This window comes from Echinops telfairi, unplaced genomic scaffold, assembly GCF_000313985.2.
Source record: "Echinops telfairi isolate 266 unplaced genomic scaffold, ASM31398v2 ScPeMD7_21;HRSCAF=78, whole genome shotgun sequence".
NCBI lineage: Eukaryota > Metazoa > Chordata > Mammalia > Afrosoricida > Tenrecidae > Echinops > Echinops telfairi.
In genome coordinates, this window is record NW_022103918.1 from 11,957,350 (window position 1) to 11,977,618 (window position 20,269).

Consider the following 20,269-nt stretch of genomic DNA (forward strand, 5'->3'; position numbering starts at 1 on the left):
GGACACGAAGGCTGAGGACTAAAAGGGATCAGTGCTGTTAGGAAGCAGGTCCGGGATATGGAACCCGGAAAGAAGGAGATTGGGCTGATGGATTATAACAGGTCCTGCTCGCTACTTAACAGAGAGATTCATCTATTCTGGATCAGGACACCAGTTAGACTTGGAACTATTTGTATGTTCTTCCTCTCTTTTTTGTGGGGAGGGGGTGTTTATCTATATAAGATGGGCAGAATAAGCAAGCCCAAGGAGACAGTGACGAGACCCACGGTTGGAGCTGGGGCACAGGAAGGGAGGTGCGGGGGGGAGGTGAGTGATGAGCCAATAACAACAGAGACAGAAGAGAGCAAGGGTTATAGTGTTTAATCAATTGAAAGGTATCTGAGAGGTGAAAGATGGGTAAGCATGATAGTGGGGCAGCAGGAAAGGAGAAAGAAAAGTAAAAATTATATATAGGTATAAATATAGATCTATATCTATGTAAATATATAAAGAGGTGTATCTGTCTATATATGTACATATATGTAAATACAACAAGGAAGCAGATGGACTTTGGGTCTCTACTTAAATCTTACCTCAGTACAAGAATGGTTTGTTCTAATAATGTGGCACTATATGACACTCACCTTCCTGACGTGATCTCTGAAGACAAAAGGGGGGCATAAGCAAATGTGAAGAAAGCTGTTGGTGTCCAGCAATTTAAAGATAAAGCATCTGGGGTCTTAAAGACTTGGAGTTAAACAAGCAACCATCTAGCAGGGAAGCAACTAAGCCCACATGGAAGAAGCACACCAGCCTGTGTGATCATGAGGTGTCAATGGGAATAGGTATCAGAAGTTCAAAAAATAAGCAATCAAACTGATGATAAGGAGCATGGACAAAGTGGAGACCCCAAATCCACCTGTAAGATAATTGGGCAGTCCCTCACAGAAGGGCCACATGGAAGGGATGATAAATCCAGGGTGCAGTATAGCTCTGATGAAATGTATAACCTCTAGTTCTTTAACATTTCCTCCCCTTACTATCATGGTCTTTGTTTTACCACATTAACCTTGTTAGACCTCCATATGTCATTTGTATAATTAAGAGCATTTGATGCATGAAAGCCAAGCTAGATAAACCTTCAGAAATAGTAATGGGAGTAATGATTCCCTGAGGATAATGGAAGAGGGGTAGGGGGAGCTGATAGCAAGGATGACTGTATAACCCCATTCGAGGGGAGCTAATAATAGAATTATAGGTGAATGGATATATTGGATGGGGTAAGATATGGCAAAAACAAACAAAAGATAATAATATATAAGAATAATAAGGGTTCTTGGGGGTAGGGGGGGAAGGAGGGAATAAGAAAATGTTTGGAAACTGATTGTGGTAGCAATTGTACAATTATGCTTCATCTAATTGAACCATGGAATGTTAAAATATCTGTAAGAGCTCCAAAATAAAATGATTAATTAAAAAAAATTAAGCTGTCATATAGGTCATGATTTACATGTTGTTATTCTGATCTTATAGACAGTGACAAGGGGGTTTTAGAAGTTGTAAAAATAAAAATGAACACACCACCAAGCACTATTTTAAATAGCCATCCTCAATAAGTTGAAGTGTTATTAAGGAACAAATCATAAATTCATTTTTTCTACTTTTAGAGTTAATATCAGACGATTAATAATTTAAATCACTTAAAATCATAGGATAATATTTATACACTTACATTTAGCACTAGTTTACTCTTCTGAATTACTTCCTCAAAGGTCTCACTTGTTTCCTCTTTCCACAAACTAATGAAAGTATTCATTTCTTGGGGTACTGAGGGATCAGGACTTCCATCACATTGAATGTAATGTTTCCACTGTGGAGTAGAAATGTTTCAAGGTTCACACTGAGGTATATTCAATCATAGAAGAAAGAGACTTCTTTTTGAAGTATGAGGTTTCTTAAACCATGTTTTTTCAACGTAGGCAAAATATCATGGTACAACTTTAATTAGTGACTTGAGATATCACTAAAATATCCGAATTCCTCTTTATGAGACAAGTTTCTAATTCTCAACAATTCTGATCAATAGAAATTGTATTTATTTTTAAAACACACTATTTTTAGGAGTTAGCTTTGTTTTCCCCGCTAAATTTGCAAAATTTGCAAAAGCCAATATTGGCTTAATTTCTATATCCTCTATTATGACTAATTGCTAATCACTCTTGGACTTCTAAAACGAGTTCTTCCATTCATTTCGTATTCTGTACATGTTGTTATATGTTTCTATTCATATTATACTTAGAAGATTTCACAAAAAATACACCACAATCTCCCTTTTCCTTATTATTAGAGGGTTTCATTGTCCCCTGATAATCATCTATATTGTTTCCAAAGGTAAATTGTTTTGAGTCACATTCGAAATGCATTAAGCACAACCATGCAATCAGAGTCAAATGGTATCGTTTGTTTTTAGGATCGCGATAAATACTGAAAAATTGCATTGGATAAACCTTTATGTACTTTTTCATTAAAAATATGAGAATACTTGTCAGATGAGTATTTTTTTAGCACATACATTTAAAGTTTCTTGAGACTACAACTCCCTCTAGTGGTAACTAAGTATTAGCTTTAAAAAAATGTATATCAATTTTACCTGAGAAAGTAATCTATTTTCTTTTTTTAATTTCTCTGCTTCAAGATAACACTCTTCTAAAAAATGAAGTTCTTCAAGTTCTTCTTTTCTCCTTTCTAGATCCTGTTACATGGAGATAGATAAGCATGATCTGCTCTTTCATGTTAGCTTTACGTTTCACAAGTACCATCTAAATTTTACATATGCACATATAGACATATCCAAAATGACTACTATAGTTAGTTTGAATGTACTTACTAGTTCCAGAAGGATCCATCTAAAATATTGCTTTATAAAATGTAATACACAGACACCAGATAAGTCCTCAAGATTCTTTCTGAATCTGTAAGATCTGAACTATTTTCATAATCTATTAATGCATTATTTGCCTTTCCCACATGGTGAACTGTGATCGTTAAGTTTATTGTGCCAACTAGGCCAATAGGAACATGTGGGCGGAGCTTACTCAAGTCCCAGCTTGATTGGAGGATGACCGAAATTTAAAACAGCTGGCATCCCATCTCCCTCTTGCTCCCTAGTTCTCTGCCTCACCCTGTGTGCTACACTACCTGTGGATCTTGTGGCTAGAGCTTGAGGCTGGTGGATCCTGCCGCCTTGCATTGCTTCAGTTTGAGATCCCATCAGGGCCTGCTTGCCTAAGCTCCTGAGCTACTGACTTGTGACCCACCCTGCTCTCTGCTGCCTGTGGGCAGACTCTGCCTGCCTTACCTGAGGGAAGACTCCACCATCTGCTTACTTGACCTTGGACCAGGCAGCCCACGTGAACTGAAGGACTTCCAGTATATTAACTGTTGCATGAAAGTGAGTCAATCTGAGCCCTCTGTATTGCTGTATGGGCTAATTAGCTGTTATATTCCTTCTTGCTGTATAAACCTTATATAGATATAATCATAAGTGTCCTGGTTTTGTTCTCTAGAGAACCCTGCCTAACACATGAACATTTGTATTGATGGTACAAAAATAGTAAAATTGGTAACACCTTAGCATAAAATAAGGCAGTGGTCATAATTTGTACTGGTAGTTGTATTCTTCTAAGGGTACGCTTGAGGGCAAGGAATGAGAAGTGGGAGATGGAGTGGTTGGAGAGTTGGGCAATATGGGAGACAGGAGCTATCTTTATATGACAATGACTTTGATGAAGATAGTATTTTCCTTTGCTATGTGCTATGTAGCAATACTGCCTTCAGAAACACATGCAATTTGTTAAAGTATCCCCCATCTCAGTCTACATACTTTCTGAAGGCAGAGCTTAAATCTCTCTAGCTCTTCTCCAAAGAGATCTGCATTCTTGGATTGATACCAGGTCAAAGCAGCAGTGTGGGTATCCCCGAGGGTCTCAACGAACATTCCTTTCAAAGTTTTTAAGTTTGGGGAACAAAAAGAAGTCCAAAGGGGCAGGATCAGTTCTGCAGAGTTTCTCAAGGAAAATTTTTAAGATGCTCGTTAGCCTCTCAGAATGAGCAGTTGCATTATTAAGCTACACTCGCCTATTTGTACATAAAATATCATTTTACTTAAAAGAACAAATGCCTTGCCTAGGTAGTCATGCATATTTCAGTACCTAGAAGATATTCTTTTGAAAATGAGCAAGTTGAGCCTGCCACTTCCAGGTAACAATGTAAAGTATTTCCTGTCAATGATAAAATTCAAGTGTTGAAATTAAAAAGTAGAATTTTCACAAGCTTGTGTCTACCAGTCTAAGCTTGACAAAGTCACACTGCCTAAAAATGGTTCTATTTTGCATGGAGATGATGATCCTAATGCATGCAATTTCTGATAGTGAGTAATGGAATGTATCCATATTGAGAGGGAAGCAGAATCAATGCATGGCATAAAAACGTGCACGGAGATGCGAGCTCTACTCGGCACAGAAGAGAGGTGAATGGATTTTGAAGGAACACAGCAAGAAATGTTCACTCATATGCTTTCAGATTCCATATTTAAAAACTACCTTCTGTTGAATTTCAGGATAGTATCAAAGAGGAATATACACAATCATCTGTAAAACTATTAAAATATTCCTTCCCTTTCCAACTACTTATGTGTGTGAGGCCAGATTCCCTTCATATACTTCGATCAAAACAACACATTGCAACAGATGGAATACTGAAGTACATACAGGGATACAGCTGTCTTCTGTTCAGCTACACATTCAAGAGATCCAGAAAATGTAAACAATGCCTCTAGTCTCACTAATATATTTTTAAATGTAGTTATTTTTAAATATGCTACACTAACATATCTATGTTTATTAATGTTTACTTTTTATCACTGTTTAATGTGCATTAAGGTAACAAATGTTTTAAAAGTTCATTTTCATTTCTAATATGGTATATGTTGTTCGTGTAAACCACATAAATAAACCAAAGCTCCTGTGGCCCTTAATCATTTCAATAGTTCAGTAGGATTTGACTAAAATGCTTGAGAATTACTGATCTAAAAAGTTCTGGTAAAAAAGAGATGTGAAACTATTAGAGGGCAGGTAGAATTCAAGTGACACTTGCACAGCATATGTGGGGACTGTGTGTGCGTTCAAGTAAAAAGCATCAAAATATTACTATAAAATGATAGAAACCTTTATTTATCAAAATGGTAAGCTATTGTTTCTGAACATATCCATCGTGGTCTATACACTTTCTGAAGGCAACGCTTACATCTCTCTAACCTTTCTCCAAAGAAATCTGCATTCTTGGATTGATACCAGGTCAAAACAGCAGCTTGGGTATCTTCAAGGGACTCAAATAGTGTTCCTTTTCAAAGCTTTGTAAGTTTGGGGAACAAAGAGAAATCCGAAGGGCCGAAATCATTTCTGCAGAGTTTCCTAAGGGAAATTTGCACGACAGCTCTTATTAGCCGCTAAGAATGAGCAGTCGCACTGTCGTGACAAACGATTCCTCAGCACAACTTTCCTAGCTTTTTTTTCTCACTGATGCAGTTTTCAATTTTCTTAACACTTTTTTTTGTAATAAGCCCCCGTGATCATTCTGTGTCCTTTTCACGATTACTCCTGGAGAATTAAAAACAAACAAAAACAACAACAACAACAAAATCACTGTAACCTGTGATCTCTCTGTTTAGAGTTCATCTTTGAGGTCTTGCCAACTATATGCTTGATGATTCTGAAAACTGTTTTATGTGAGGCAGCATTCCGATAAATCTCCTGTAAAGCTTCAATGATTTGCCAAGGTGTCCACTTGAGTTTTGGTCAATGTTTGGTAGTGGCCCTGACCAACTAAAACAACTGTAATACTAAGAAAACTCAACTGCAGCCATCTATTGATCACAGAGGCATGTTTAAATGCTGTTGGTTGAGAAATAGCAGATGCATATAGGTATGGGAACCTTAGTAGCAACATTTTTACTTACCCTTGTGTTTTGTGTGTGTGTGTATCTGTGCGTGTGCATGCCTCTCACATTGTCTGTACGAGAATTTGGGAACAGTAGCGTAATGGTTAAAAGAATCCCAAGCCATGACTCTGCCACCTATGAACGGCTCAATTTCTCTGTGCCTCAGTTCCCTCACTAATGAAGTAGGCATAATTAAGTACCATGTATAAAGTAATTAGGTATTTACTTTTGCTTCAAGTGCTTGCCATTTTTCTTTCTCAATACGTTTTGTCTCAAGTCTCTCCATTTCTTCTTTTTCGTGTTTCAAACGAGCTTCCTCTAAAGAACAACAACAAATTCTCAGTGAATAAGCCCCTATTTTTAAAGCATTTAAACTTAGTCCAAATATTTTTGAGATGTAGTTGTGTTCATAAGGGTCAGCAGACAGACCTGGAACTATCTGTCTCTCTCTTTTTCCCCCCACCCTATGTCTATCTATGTAAGATAGGCCAGACAAACAATCTCAAGGAGAAGATAAACTGGCGGTCCAGTGGGGGGTGGGGGACATGGGACAGGAGGGGGCAGGGCATGGGAGCAAGGAGCCAACAAACTGAGGAATAAGGGAACAACAAGAAATCTAAAATTGATGGCAAGGAGGGTGTATAATTCCTGGTCGCGTCTGATCAAGTGCAATGTATCCAAGAGGAATTACTGAGAGCTGAATGGAGGGTGATAGTGGGACAGGAGGAATGTGAAAGGAACTAGAGGAAAGAAGTAGGAGGTAAAATCTATTTATAGAGATGTAGGTATTATATATGTAAATATGTAAATTTATAATGAATGGGATAGAGGCCAATGTACATATATGTAAATATGTAAATTTATAATGAGTTAAGTATTAAGTTTTAAGTTAAGTATTAAGTTATAAGTATTAAGATAGCAGAAGGGCTTTGGGTCTCTACTCAGGGCCTCCCTAACACAAGAGTACTTTGTCCTAATAACCTGGCATTCTTTGATACTCACTTTCCTGAGATGATTGCTGAACACAAAATGGGCACAGAAGCACATGTGGTGAAGAAAATGGATGGTGCCCAGCTATCAAAAGATAATAGTGTTGGGGTCCTAAAGGCTTGAAGTTAAACAAGCAGCCATCTAGCAGGGAAGCAAATAAGCCCACATGGAATCAGCACACCTGTCAGTGCAATCATGAGGTGTCCACGGGATCAGGTGTGCTTCCATGTGGCCTTGGTTGGTGCCTCACTTTGATCTCTGCTTGTTTGAATCCACAAATGTTCTTAAAACTAAAAGCTACAACCATGTGAAATGATTTTGGGTATTTTTGCAATCATTTTTTGGTATTTTTATTAGAAAACACTTTTATTAATCTTTAATTGATATTTTGATGTAGATAAAAGTTCTGTTTTAATTTGACAAATAAATATTTTTTACACTAGAAGAACTTAGGGCACTGTATGGCTTGCTAGTAGACAGTTCCTATGTTTAATTTGTTTCAGAATTGGTATTGCACAATCAGAAGTCACTTTATCATTAAATATAAACACTTCAAGATAGTGCTCCTGGACTTAGAAAATTAAAATATAGTTAAATTTAAATATCAGATAAATAATGATGTTGGTTTATCCAAACTTCAAACTTAATTTAGCATCCTGTGTTGTATTTGGTAACGTTGCCTCAGAATTATCTGGAAGTGATTAGTGTGCACTAACTTAGATCTGACTGGTACTCCATTCAAGAGTAGTTATCTACTATAAGACAGATTAAATTAGAAAATAAACAATTTCAAAAATGCATTGACCCAATTACAGAAATGCTGATCTATGACTGGCACGAGCGCTATAGGAAACAGCATCACTCTGCATGATCCACACCTTCCTCTTTCAGTCGCCGCTCCTCCTCCTCTTGTAGCATCTTCAATCTTTCGGCCTTGGTGATTTTATTTTTCTTCTTGGCAGACTGAAGAAAGGTCACCCAAAAAAAGGAGGGTGGGGTGGGGAGGAAAGATTATTAACATGTAGCCAAATCAGTTAAAATTTCATCTCTGCAAATAGTAATCATAAAGTCCTTTGCTTTCAGGAAACCATTCTTTCACTCAGCAAATAAGGCTACCTATTGTGGGCAAAGGCCTGGCACTCTACATCTGAAAATTAGCCAATAAACCCTATGGATCACAGCAGAAAATTATCTGATAGGCTGCTGGGAAATAAGCTTCCCTATATTGGAAGGCACTCCACAACAGTACCACCAAGGACTCAAGCCGAAGGCCAACATTTCATTATGTTGTGTGTAAGGGCTGCCATGACAAACGGAAAAGACTGAAGTGGTCAAGGGTTTAATTTTGCTCAGATGCACAATCAACGCTCATGGAAGCAGCAATCAGGAACTCAAAACTGGCATATTGTATTTGGTGAATCTGATGAACAGGCTCTTGATACAGTATTTTCAATCCCTGGACAACAACTAAGAAAGACCAGAGAAGGATTGGTGCATTTGAAATATGGTGCTGGTAAAGAATATTGGAAGTACCGTGAACTGCCAAAAGAGAAGTAGAAAGAGATTATACGCTCTTTGATGAATTTTTGCTGCTATCAATGCGGTTGCTCTGTAAGCACGGGAATCTGATATCCTGGTAGTTTTCTGAATAGAGTTGTCGAGAAAGAAAAATCATGTAAGTTACTGGCTGATTTATGAACATGGAAACCCAGAATGCTTGCTCTCTTAACCAACAGTGAAAAAATACAGACCTCACAAATGAACAGGACAAAAGACACATCTTGTGTGACTTGCTCTTTCTAGCCTGAGCCAACGGTTCTCAGGAATCTAATGGTGTCTGCAAAGACAGGCAAAATAAATTCAACAACAACAACAAAAAAGTACAGCCAGAATGCTCCTCAGAGGCAAGGACGGTGAGACTTTGTCTCACAAACTTTGGACATGTGGTCAGGAAAGGTCAGGCCCTGAAAAAGAACATCATACATGGTAACGTCGGCAAACAAGAGGAAGCTCTTCAACCACATGGATTGACACAATGGCTGCAACAACAGGCTCCAGCATAACAACTGTGAGGGTGGTGCAGGATGGCAGTGTTTCCTTCTGCTGTGCTTCAGGTCTCTACGAGTCAGAGCCAACTTGGCGGTGCACATAAAAAATTATGTTCACTAGAGGACTGTCTGGAAATAAACATGCCAATTACTCAAGGACAAGGGTGACAGTGACAAATATAAACTTAAATTTTCTCATTTTGACTTTCCACATCTTTCAAATAGTGCAAATAAAATCTGCGTCGTTGTTGTACAAAGCAATGATGACACGCCACCTTACACTGACAATGACAGCCAAATTAAAACCAACAAACCAACAAACAGAAAACAACAAATGTTGGAGAGGGTGTGAAGAGACCGACACCCTCGTACACTGCTTGTGGGACTGTAAATATGTACAACCACTGGAAAGTGATATGGTGCTACTTCAATCCACTGGGAATAGAAATTCCATCAGATCCAACAATCCCTCTGATGTGTGCATGCCCTCCAGAAGAGCCGTAGCCTGGACAGCATATGCACACATGTGCTCATCACAGCACTGCTCACAATAGCTAGAAGACAGAAACACCCCAATGCCCATCTGTAGAAGAATGGGTACAGAAATTCTGGAACATCAACACAGTGCATGCATCACTGAAAAATAGTGTTGAAACCACGAAGCACTTTATGGCATAGATCAACCTGGAGAACATAACACTAAGGGAAATTAGTTGATCATACAAATATTGTATGAGACCACCGTTATAAGAAGCACACATACACAAAGACAAAGATTTTCATACCAAGGGGCACAGACTTTGGAAGTTACCAAGTGAGTGCAGGCAAGTGGGCGACTATGAAGTGAGAGACAAGAGGAGTGACAGATATTAACTTGGGTGAAGGGGACGACAGGAACCCGTCAGAGGAATATGAGGGAGGGGTAGGGTAAGCTACCGAGAGATTTGAAGATCTGAAATGTAAACCCACATATAGTTCACAGTTTAAGATTGTTTTAAGAAATCTTTTCTTGGTAGGGGGGGGTGTGGTGGCAGCAGAAGGTGATGTTTTTATCTTTTATAAATCATTTTACTGAGGGTTATTACAGCTCTTATAACAATCAATCCATAAATTGTATCAAGCACATTTGCACATATGTTGTTGCCGTCATCATTTTCAAAACATTTTCTTTCTACTTGGTATCAGTTCCTCCTTTTTCCCTCCCTCCACGTTTCCGATGTTCGTATCCCTGGATGCGTGTGTGTGTGTGTGTGTCCATCATTACAATTGGTCCCTCCTTTCCCCCCCTTCTCCCACAAACCGTCACCCTAATGTCATGGTATCCCTAGTTCCATTACTGTTCCTGAGGGTTGTATCTGTCCTGGATCCCTTAAAAAATCTTATGCATGATCCAGAGGTGACAATGACAAAACTCAAATATGGTGAGGAGAAAAGCATCAGAGCAAAAATTATGAACACCCAATTTGTGGATGGCTATGGGGGACAGTGAGAGCCCAAAACCCATCTTCAGAGCATCTGGTCAGACTGAGGCACTGGCAGATCCACTCTAGCCACAGGCAAGAGCCTTGATCAGCCTTATTAATAGGAAGAGACCATTGTCATCTAGATTATGTCAGACTGAACTCAACACTTGACCAATTGACCACCCTATAGATGTGACCTGACTTTGGTCTGGGTGCAAATATCTTTTACTGGCTGCATGACAGAAATTTATTCCCTGACTTTTTTATTATTGTAGGAGGGTTTTTGTCTTCTTGTGCATTATTAGTATTTTCTTCTGTATATTATTATATTTTTACCCTTACCACCTTAGCATGATTTTGTTTTCTATTGCTTTCTTTTCAGTGCCCCAGCTATGAAGCGCACAGATAGTGAATGTATAATGATAATAACTGATACAAGCGGATATAGGGAATATGGGCAGGTGAGGGTGGATAGAAGGGGAAAGGGGACTTGGGGAGTAATTAATGAAGATGGGACAGGGGAGAGAGGACTAGAATGGATTGTGGTTGCATGAATCATCTTAAAGGAGATTTGTCCATGGGGGAGGGGGAATGCTCTAAAATTAATGTGGGTGTGATTGTACAATTCTCCATAATATGATTGAAAGATTGAACTATTGTGTTATATGATATGTAAATTACTTGCAAGTAAACCTGGGGGGGAAAGATAATTACACTAATAACAATGAGTACAAGGAAGAAGAAAATGTTCTAAATTTTATTATGGTAATGATTGTGCGACTCTTGATATGGTTGAACTATTGAATTGTATGGTATATGGAAGTGCCAATAAAACTGTTTCAAAAATAATCTTATGCAGTTGTAAAGATTAAATTAAAATAAGTAAAAGCAATTTGAAAACTGTAAATCTCTATAACAATGAACAGTATCTCTGTGACTAACAAATATACAGTGTCCTATTGCAAGTTTGGAGGAAAAGGAGGTTATTTTCAACAATGGGAATACAGTAAAAGTTTTATCAAGTAGATTGTTTTAAGTTGGAAGGAGCTTAACATTCAAATATATGGGAAGATATCCCAAGATAAGGGACATGAAAGTTCAACATATACATTTGGGAGAACACTAAATACACCAGCAAGTTATATGGACCCTGAGGAAAACGTCAAGATGGGATAAAGGTGATAAAGGACAGAAAGAAGGTCAGAGCCTATGTTAAAGGGCCTGGTCCTTGTTCTGGGCCACTAAATGGCTCTAAAGCTTTTTGAGAACTGTGACAGCTAGACAACTATGATTTTGAAAACCTAGCCTGGTATCAGGGAGGAAATGATTATAAAAAAGATAACATGTTGGTGACTATGACCAATTGTCTAGGCAAGCACTATTGGCATAATGGGTTACACATTGGGCTGCTAACTACAAGGTCAGCAGTTTGAAACCACCACTCGCTTGGTGGGAGAAAGATGAAACTTTCTACTTCTTCAAGAGATTGTAACTTCCAAGAGTTACAATCTTGGAAACCCACAGGGACAGTTCTACTCTATCCTATAGGGTCGCTATGAGTTGGAATTGGCCCTATATTCCAAGTGGGTTGTTGAGGCAAGCACTAAGGATATCTAATAGCTTGGTGATTAATGTAGATGGCCAAAGAGTCAATAGTTCAAGCATATCAGCCATTCCGAGGGGGAAAATGAGGCAGTCTGCCTCTGTAAAGATGCACAGCTTTGGAAACCCTATGGGGCAGTTAGACTTTGTCCTATAGAGTCATTGTGAGTCAGAATCAACTGGTCTGCAGTGGATTATGGGTCAGAGCAAGCACTAATGAAGGCTTAAAGGAAGGTCTTGACCAATGACATGCTGAAAGGAGAATCGGCCTAAAAATATTTTAAGTTAACGTATTTGATAATTATTAAAACTGGAGGCAAAGCAAGGAAGAATTCAGAAGAGTCTGAAAGAGGAAGATTGGTAGTCCACAAAAGTCAATTTGAAAGAGGAATTATTCAAAGAATTTACACGTGCACATCATTACAATGAAGTGTTAGTGTAGTACCCAGGCCATGTTTGCAGGCACCACATTTGGTTTGGCAATGAGGCAGGACCTACAAAGACAAGTCTGAGGACCATCTATGCGATAGTCATCTCCCCTTCCATTTTTACTAAAGTTAATAGTATATATATATTTTAAAAAAGAGACCACAGTCTAAATAGGAGAAGAATCAATGGGAATGGTTGATACTTGGAATACACATAGTGAATTTCAATCGACCATCTTCTCATTTCACATGTTCCAGCTCCAAGATACTATGCCTAGAATCCTGTAGCTTTTATTAGCATCTCCAATCCATCGCTTCTACCATTTTTCACTGTTTATCAGCCCTCGTCCTGTCCTCCTTTCTTCTTTCCCTAGGGTAATTCCACAGTTCACCACCATAAACACGCTTTGACACACCTCCTTTATTCTTCTTTCCTTCTAAAATACTAAGCTAGCAAAATCCAAGGTCCAGTGAAATTCAACTCTCCATCTACAAAGCCATGGATAGCTTTGAGAAGAACCGGAATTGCAAAACACTTCATGGTACTCATGGGGAACCTATACGTGGATAAAGAGGAAACTGTGTAAACAGAGCAAGGGAATAAATCCTACGTGCTTTACCATCAGGAAAGGTGTCTTATCGCCATTGTGCCTCTCACCACACTTCTTCTCTCAGTATGCTGAGCAAATCATCAGAGAAGTTCGGCTATATAAAGAAAGCAGCATCAGGACTGGAGAAAGACTTCTCACCAGCCTGCCATAGGCAGATGACACAATCTTGCTTGCTGAGAGTGAGAAGGCTTGAAACATTTGATATTGAAGATCAAGAACTTTTTAAAAAAGAATTTCAGTCTTCATTATGGATTACAACTCCATGTAAAGAAAATCAAAATCTTTACACCTGGACTTAAAGGTAACATCAAGACTAATGGAGCAAAGATTGAAGTTTTCAAGGATTTTGTCCTGCTTGGATCCACAATCAATGTTCATAGAAGCTGCAGTCAAAAGATCAAACAGTGCATTGCATTGGGTAAATCTGCTGCACAAGGCCCCTTTAGTTGAAAAGCAAGGATGTTACTTTGAGGACTAAGTTGTACAGCACCCAAGCCACGGTATTTTCAATTGCCTGATATGCATGTGAAAGTTGGACACTGTATAAGGAAGATGGAGAAGAATCAATTTACTTGAATTATAGAGTTGGAAGAGAATATTCAAAGTACCACGGACTGCCAAAAGGACAAGAAATCTGTCTTGAAAGGACAGCCAGAGTGTTCCTTGGAAGCAAAGATGGTGAGGTGAGGACGTGTCACACAAACGTTGGCCGTATTATAAGGAGAGACCAGTCCCTGGAGAAGGACATCATGCTTGGTAAAGTAAAAGGGCAGCAAAAAAGAGGAAGGCCCTCAACAAGATGGATTGCTAAAAAGGCTGCAACAATGGGCTCAAAGAGAAGAACAATCGTGAGGAGGGCGCAGGACCGGGCAGGGTTTTGTTGTTTTGACACAGGGTCTCCGAGTCAGAGCCAACTGCCCAGCACCTAACGCCACGCTACTCTGAGCTGGCAGCTGAACCATGCCAGTGAAAATAAACTTTTCCAGTAATGAGTCATTGTTGTTTATTCCAACGTGGAGTGACCCTAAGGTCAAAGTAGAACTCTACCACATAGTTGCCGATGCTGTGAGTTTTACGGGGGGGATCCTTGGTAAGTGTAGTGGTTAAGCATCTAAACCAAAACCCAATCCACTGCCATCAGTCTGTTCTGACTCATAGTGACCCCTACAACATCGAAAAACAGTCCCATCCTGCATTTCAAAGCTGTGAATCTTTAGTTCTTATGCACACATACAAACTACCTATGGATCTTTTTAAACTGTTGATTCTGAGTCAGTGTTTGTTTCTAGTGCACATGCAAACCCACTGAACCTCGAGTCAGTGCTGGGTTTCCAAAGTGCTAAATCTTTACAGGAGCAAAAGGTCTCATCTTTCCTCCACACAGCAGCTGATGGGTTCTAATGGCAAACCTTCTGATTAGTAGCCCAACACATAACTAACTACCCAGCCTGGGCTCCATATCTGGTGTGGAAAGGCAAGTTCTCAAGGGTGGGTGGGGGCGGTGGTGGTTCAACTAGAATGAACCTGTCCAAAGCCCTGGTTCCCACAGCTGACCTTTCAGTTAAGAAGCAGGGTAAAGTTTAACTGTGACACCAGCAGGGCTCCTAATTTATGACCACTAATACTTAAATAAAAGGAGCTCTCTGGTGTAGTAGGTTACAAGGTGGTCTGCTAGCCACAAGGTCAGCAGTTTGAATCTAGCAGTCACTGCAAGGGATAAAGATGAGGCTTTCTGCTCCCATAGAAACTTATGTACTGGGAAACCCGAAGAGGGCAGTTATACCTTGTCCTATAGGTTTGCTATGATTCAGAATCGACTTAACCAAAGTCTTTGGTTTTGGAATTTTAAAATAAAAGAGTCTCTAAATAAAGGGCCACAGGTACTATAGTGCTTAAGCATTGGGCTGCTAACCTCAAGGTCGGTGGTTCAAACCCATCAGCTCATTCTGCAGGAGAGTGATGAGACTGCTTCCATAAAGATTTAGGAAACCGTAAGGGAGAGTTCTCTCCTATAGAGTTGCTATGAGTCAGAATAGGCTCCATAGCAGTGAGTTTGTTTTGTTTTTTAATTTTAAAAAGCTCTCAGCACTGCTTAGAACTTCTACAATTTCTTTCTCCTTACTCTTCAATCTTCCAAAATAATCTCTCTTCCTAATCTCAGCTGTTTAGCTCAAATTTTATTTCTCCAAGAAAATGAAAAGCTTTCAGAAATGAATAATCTCTACACAAGAGATTTTGAGTTGGATTCAACTTGATGGCAATTAGTTTGGGTTGGTTTGATCTATATCTTATCTGTCTTTCTCCCATTATAATGAATGAACTTTATGTGTCTTCTGCTGTTCTAAACTGAGTTAATACTGTAATTATTTCCAGTGTACAACTGAACAGAGCAACACATTATAAAATTTGACAAATAACCCCAAATTAAAAATTTTACTGGGTATACATTTCTTCATGAGATAAATGAGCTTGTTCTTTTCACTGGTTAGCTAATATTTCATAGATAACTGTTAGCTACTGCTAAATGAGAATGAAAGTAAAATAAACTATTTAATTTTTCATCATATGTAAAAAATGAGAAAACTACATAAATAAGTCAATGGAAATAGGCTTGTCATAGCAGCATCACAAAGTTCATTGAATTCATGTTAGAAATCATATATTTACCATAAAAAGTATTCCTAGAGAGAATCAACAACTTTAATGATTATTTTATTACATTTTAATGGTTTTATTAGGATTTACTTCTTTACATTAGCAAATTAATCATTTGTAAGATTCATCTCTGTTGATGGATATAACTGTAGCTAGATATTTTTATGCCTGAATAGTAATCTATTATTTATCCATTCTGCAACTGTGGACACTGGGTTATTTTCTGTTTTTTTACGGTCATGAGTAATGCTGCGATAAACCTTTCAGTACCTGAACCCTTGATGCCCATGTATGAGAATTTCTCTAGGAATAAAAGTGGTGTGCATACTTTTCAAAGTAGTTATTCTAATTTATATTCCCATAATTCTTGTCCAAAGCAGGATTTATTGATCTTAGTAATTTGCTTATCTGGTAAGTTTTACTGCTTTTTAAAAAAAATGTAGATGCCTAGAATAGTTAGGTTTGTGTCAAGTGTCTGAAGGAGAAAGACTCAATGAGTGGAGAAGTGGCTCTTGCTTTTCCTGCTGGCCTGGATGCTGTGCCTGGTTCCTTGGGACATGGTCCAGTAGCCCACCATACTTCCTGCAGGTCCTGGGAGCCACCCACACCTGCCATTACATTTGATCTGCCCACTCATCTCTGTCTCCACCGGCCAAGATCTCCCTGCTTTGTCCTCCTGCTTCCTGGTTTGTTTTCTAACGTCCTGGTACTCCAACTCCAGCAGTCACACAAGTCAGGAAAAGCCTCCAGCTTAATATTGCACACAGGACTTAAACAAAACTGACCTTAACCATTGTTACAGTTCTGTGAGTAGAGGGACATGGGGCCTCTACTCAAGTACTCCCTCAATGCAAGAACACTTTGTTCAAATAACCTGGTGTTCTGTGATGCTCACCTTCGCAACAGGATCGGTGAAGACAAATGGGTGCATAAGTAAAAGTTGTGAAGAAAGTTGATGATGCCTGGCTAGCAAAAAATATAGCACCTGGGGTCTTAAAGGCTTGAAGATAAACAAGTGGCCATGTAGATGAAAAGCAACAAAGTCTACATGGAAGATGTACACCAGCCTGTGTGATCATGAGGTGTCGATGGGATCAGGTATCAGGCATCAAAGACCCAGAACAAAAAATCATATCACTGTGAATAAGGGGGAGTGTGGAGTGGAGACCCAAAGCTCATCTGTAGACAATTAGACATCCCTTACAGAAGGGTCACAAGGAAGATACGAGTCCCACAGGGTGCAGTATAGCACCGATGAAACATTCAGCTTTCCTCTAGTTCTTTAATGCTTCCTCTCCCCCACTATCATGACCCCAATTCTATCTTTAGAAAAGGCTAGACCAGAGCATGTACATAGGTACAGAAAAGAGCTGGAAACAAAGGGAACCCAGGACAGATAAACCCCTCAGGACCTATATTGAGAGTAGAGATACCAGATAGGGGCAGAAAGGGGAAATTGATCACAATGATCTACATATAACCCTCTCCCAGGGGGATGGACAACAGAAAAGTGGGTGAAGGGAGACATCAATCAGTGTAAGACATGAAAAAGTAATAAGAATTTATAAATTATCAAGGGTTTATGAGGGAGGGAGGGTGGGGAGGAGGGGAAAAATGAGCTGATACCAAGAGCTCAAGTAGAAAAAAAATGTTTTGAAAATGATGATGGCAACAAATGTATAAATATGCTTGATACAATGTATGTATGTATGTATGTATTGTGATAGGAGTTGTATGAGCCCCCAATTAAAAAAAAAATATATATATATATATGCAGTGGTTATTCCGAGAAAACAGAGTAGATACCTTTGATAGAAGAGAATTACATATTTTTAAAATTCTATTTTAATTTTGTAATGTGTATCTATTACTTTTCCCTTAAAATAATTTTCAAAGTCAAAACAAATGGAAGTATATAGTTCAATATTTTCTTAACCATGCTCTAAATTCCCTTGGTAGACTAACCTCATCACAAAACTTTAAGAATGGAAAAATTAACAAGTGATTTTCTGTGGTGTTTGGCTTCCAAACCCATAGATTCTCACAATTCTGAAAGAAAATGAAATTATAAATAGCCCCAAAGCATTGTTAGCATACATAATTGACCACCACCAAAGTCATGTAGAGTAACGTGATCTCAGATTTCAAAGAATGCCTTCAAGGATTGCACAACTTAAAGCAGCAAAAAGTTAGGCAAAGGAATACATCATGACGACAGAGATACATCCAGGCCTTCCAGAACGCTTCCCCTGTAAGTGTAAGTGTGGGAACTGAAAAACAACTAGCAACATTTTGAACACACACACTCCAGTTTCCCACAGAGCAAACCTCCTACTTCATTTACCTGCCTGGGCCCAACAGGAATTGGAATTTGGAATGCCTGCTTTAAGGCATATCTCAAAATTCACTTCTCTGGAAGCCTCGTCATTCTCTCTTGTGGAACATTTCCACTCTGTGTACTCACAGCACGTACATTTGTACACCTCCCAGTTAAAAGCCCTTCTATCGCTGCATTGCCATGTGCTTTTCCCTGTGAGTTGCTCAGGCTCTAGAGCATACCGTATTTATTACGTTTGTGCCCACAGCAGTGAGGACAGTGAGATCCCATTTAAACTTTGCCACTTAAAATCACTTGACCTCTTGATTGTTTGCTTAAAAGAAATGCTTGGATAAATGGATATATATGTATTATTTTTACAATTTACAATTTCCAAAAATATGATGGAGTCCTTTCCATGTTCTCAGCTGTCAGTCACTGGGACTCAATTTCTAGTTTTTCCAGGATGGATGAAAATGAATTTAAATTAGCTTGGTAATGATTTTTTTTCAATTTGTTTTATGTCAAATAAACTATATTTGTCGGCTAAAGCTGGTGTCCCAAACAAGAGGTTAGAGTCTCTGCCTAAAAATACAAATGCAGACCGTGAAGGACACAGAAGAGGGAACTCCAGACATACAGCACAATGTACCCTGTGGTGCACACATGCGGCTAGAACATAGTGTCATTCAGAGGAATCAAGGCATTAAACTGCTAAGACTGACTGGGCATAAGGTGAAGTTGATTTTGCTATCTAGGGAAGCGTGGGGGAGAAATTACAAGGTCATGTAAGTCACCATAACCTTTGTATGCACAAATTTATGTATGGTAACAAAAATTAGGTGCATGTTGCCACGAAAAGCATTTAAAGTCATATTGCTCCAATAAACTGTTTAGTTATAATAGGTTGACAAACATTAATGTGTTTATCTGAAATGAAGAAAAAGGGTTCATAATGTTTTTTCTAAGAGTAACAAAAAGTCTCAAATCTGGACACATTAAAAACTTTAACTTTTGGTGAGACCACGAATACTTTTTTTAATATCAAAACTTTTTGTCAAGTAATAATAGAGGCTTATTTAATAATTTATGTCTACAAGCAAGCATTAATGTCTAAAAACTAAGCTTAATAACCGAAACTATTAAAAGAACTAGAACATAGTCTTAAAATTGTGTTCATAAAATCTAGTACTTCTAAAGCTATCTATTTCGAGAAAGTAATTTCTACCTACCTTTTTTCCTTTAGGACCCTAAAAATTGGAAGAACAAGAGAACTGATAAATTTTTTAAAGAACTCAGATAATTTTTAATAAGTGTATAATGATTATGTTACATATTGAGATTAGGAAAAGCTGGGTGCTATATGCAATATCTTTGCAACTTTTCTGAAAATTTATACTTATTCCAAATAGAGTTTTTTCTTTGTTTTTAAGTATTCAGACAAGATTATAAAGAATTTTATATAGACCTAATCAGGAAATTATAATAGCAATACTATAATTGTACATCTTTACTGCAATATGTGGTTTCTGCTAATTATTTTAGAAAGCACATATTGCAGTAAAGATGTACAATTATAGTATTGCTATTATAATTTCCTGATTAGGTCTATATAAAATTCAGGTTTCGGGAATTTATAGTAAATCCTATAAGTTTAATATTACACACTTCCCACATTTGAAGTCTATGGAAAACACTGACTCAAACCATAAGCTTATGAGCACATAACATGTAAATGTTAAGAATTGCTCAGATCCTATCATACCATCTTGAAGGGATGCACACAATGTTACACATTCCATTAATTCATTCAGCAGATATACATTAACCACTTACACACAGAGCACTCTGAAATGCTGTGGAGAATGCAAAAATGAAACATACTTTGCATAGATCTTATATGCAAAAATGACAGTTTTCATACGATTTCTACAAACGGAATCCATTTTTAATATTATATTTGGTAGTTAACATATTTCCATTTTTAAATTATTATTGCAGGACAGGTAATGAAAATAGCATTGTCCCATTTTTTAGTCGCCATATTTTCAGATAAGTTAATTCTCACCTTTCCTATGGCTTTTAATGTAAAGCAGGTTTGGGATAAGTACATGCACTCACCCTCCTATCAACCTTAAGAAACCTCACAAAATACAAAGAGGAGAGAGCATTTGCATA

General features: G+C 38.2%; 1 protein-coding gene across 1 annotated transcript in view; it reads right to left on the reverse strand.

Annotated features, from left to right (window-relative positions):
• The window catches only part of DNAI7 (dynein axonemal intermediate chain 7), an 87,899-nt gene that overhangs the window by 59,751 nt on the left and 7,879 nt on the right, over nt 1-20,269 (reverse strand). The window contains exons 2-6 of the mRNA XM_045288483.1: nt 19,324-19,341; nt 7,846-7,930; nt 6,204-6,295; nt 2,630-2,731; nt 1,712-1,849 (exon numbers count right to left, since the gene is read on the reverse strand). Of these exons, the coding sequence (XP_045144418.1) occupies nt 1,712-1,849; nt 2,630-2,731; nt 6,204-6,295; nt 7,846-7,930; nt 19,324-19,341 (435 nt within the window). The remainder of the gene's footprint in view (nt 1-1,711; nt 1,850-2,629; nt 2,732-6,203; nt 6,296-7,845; nt 7,931-19,323; nt 19,342-20,269) is intronic.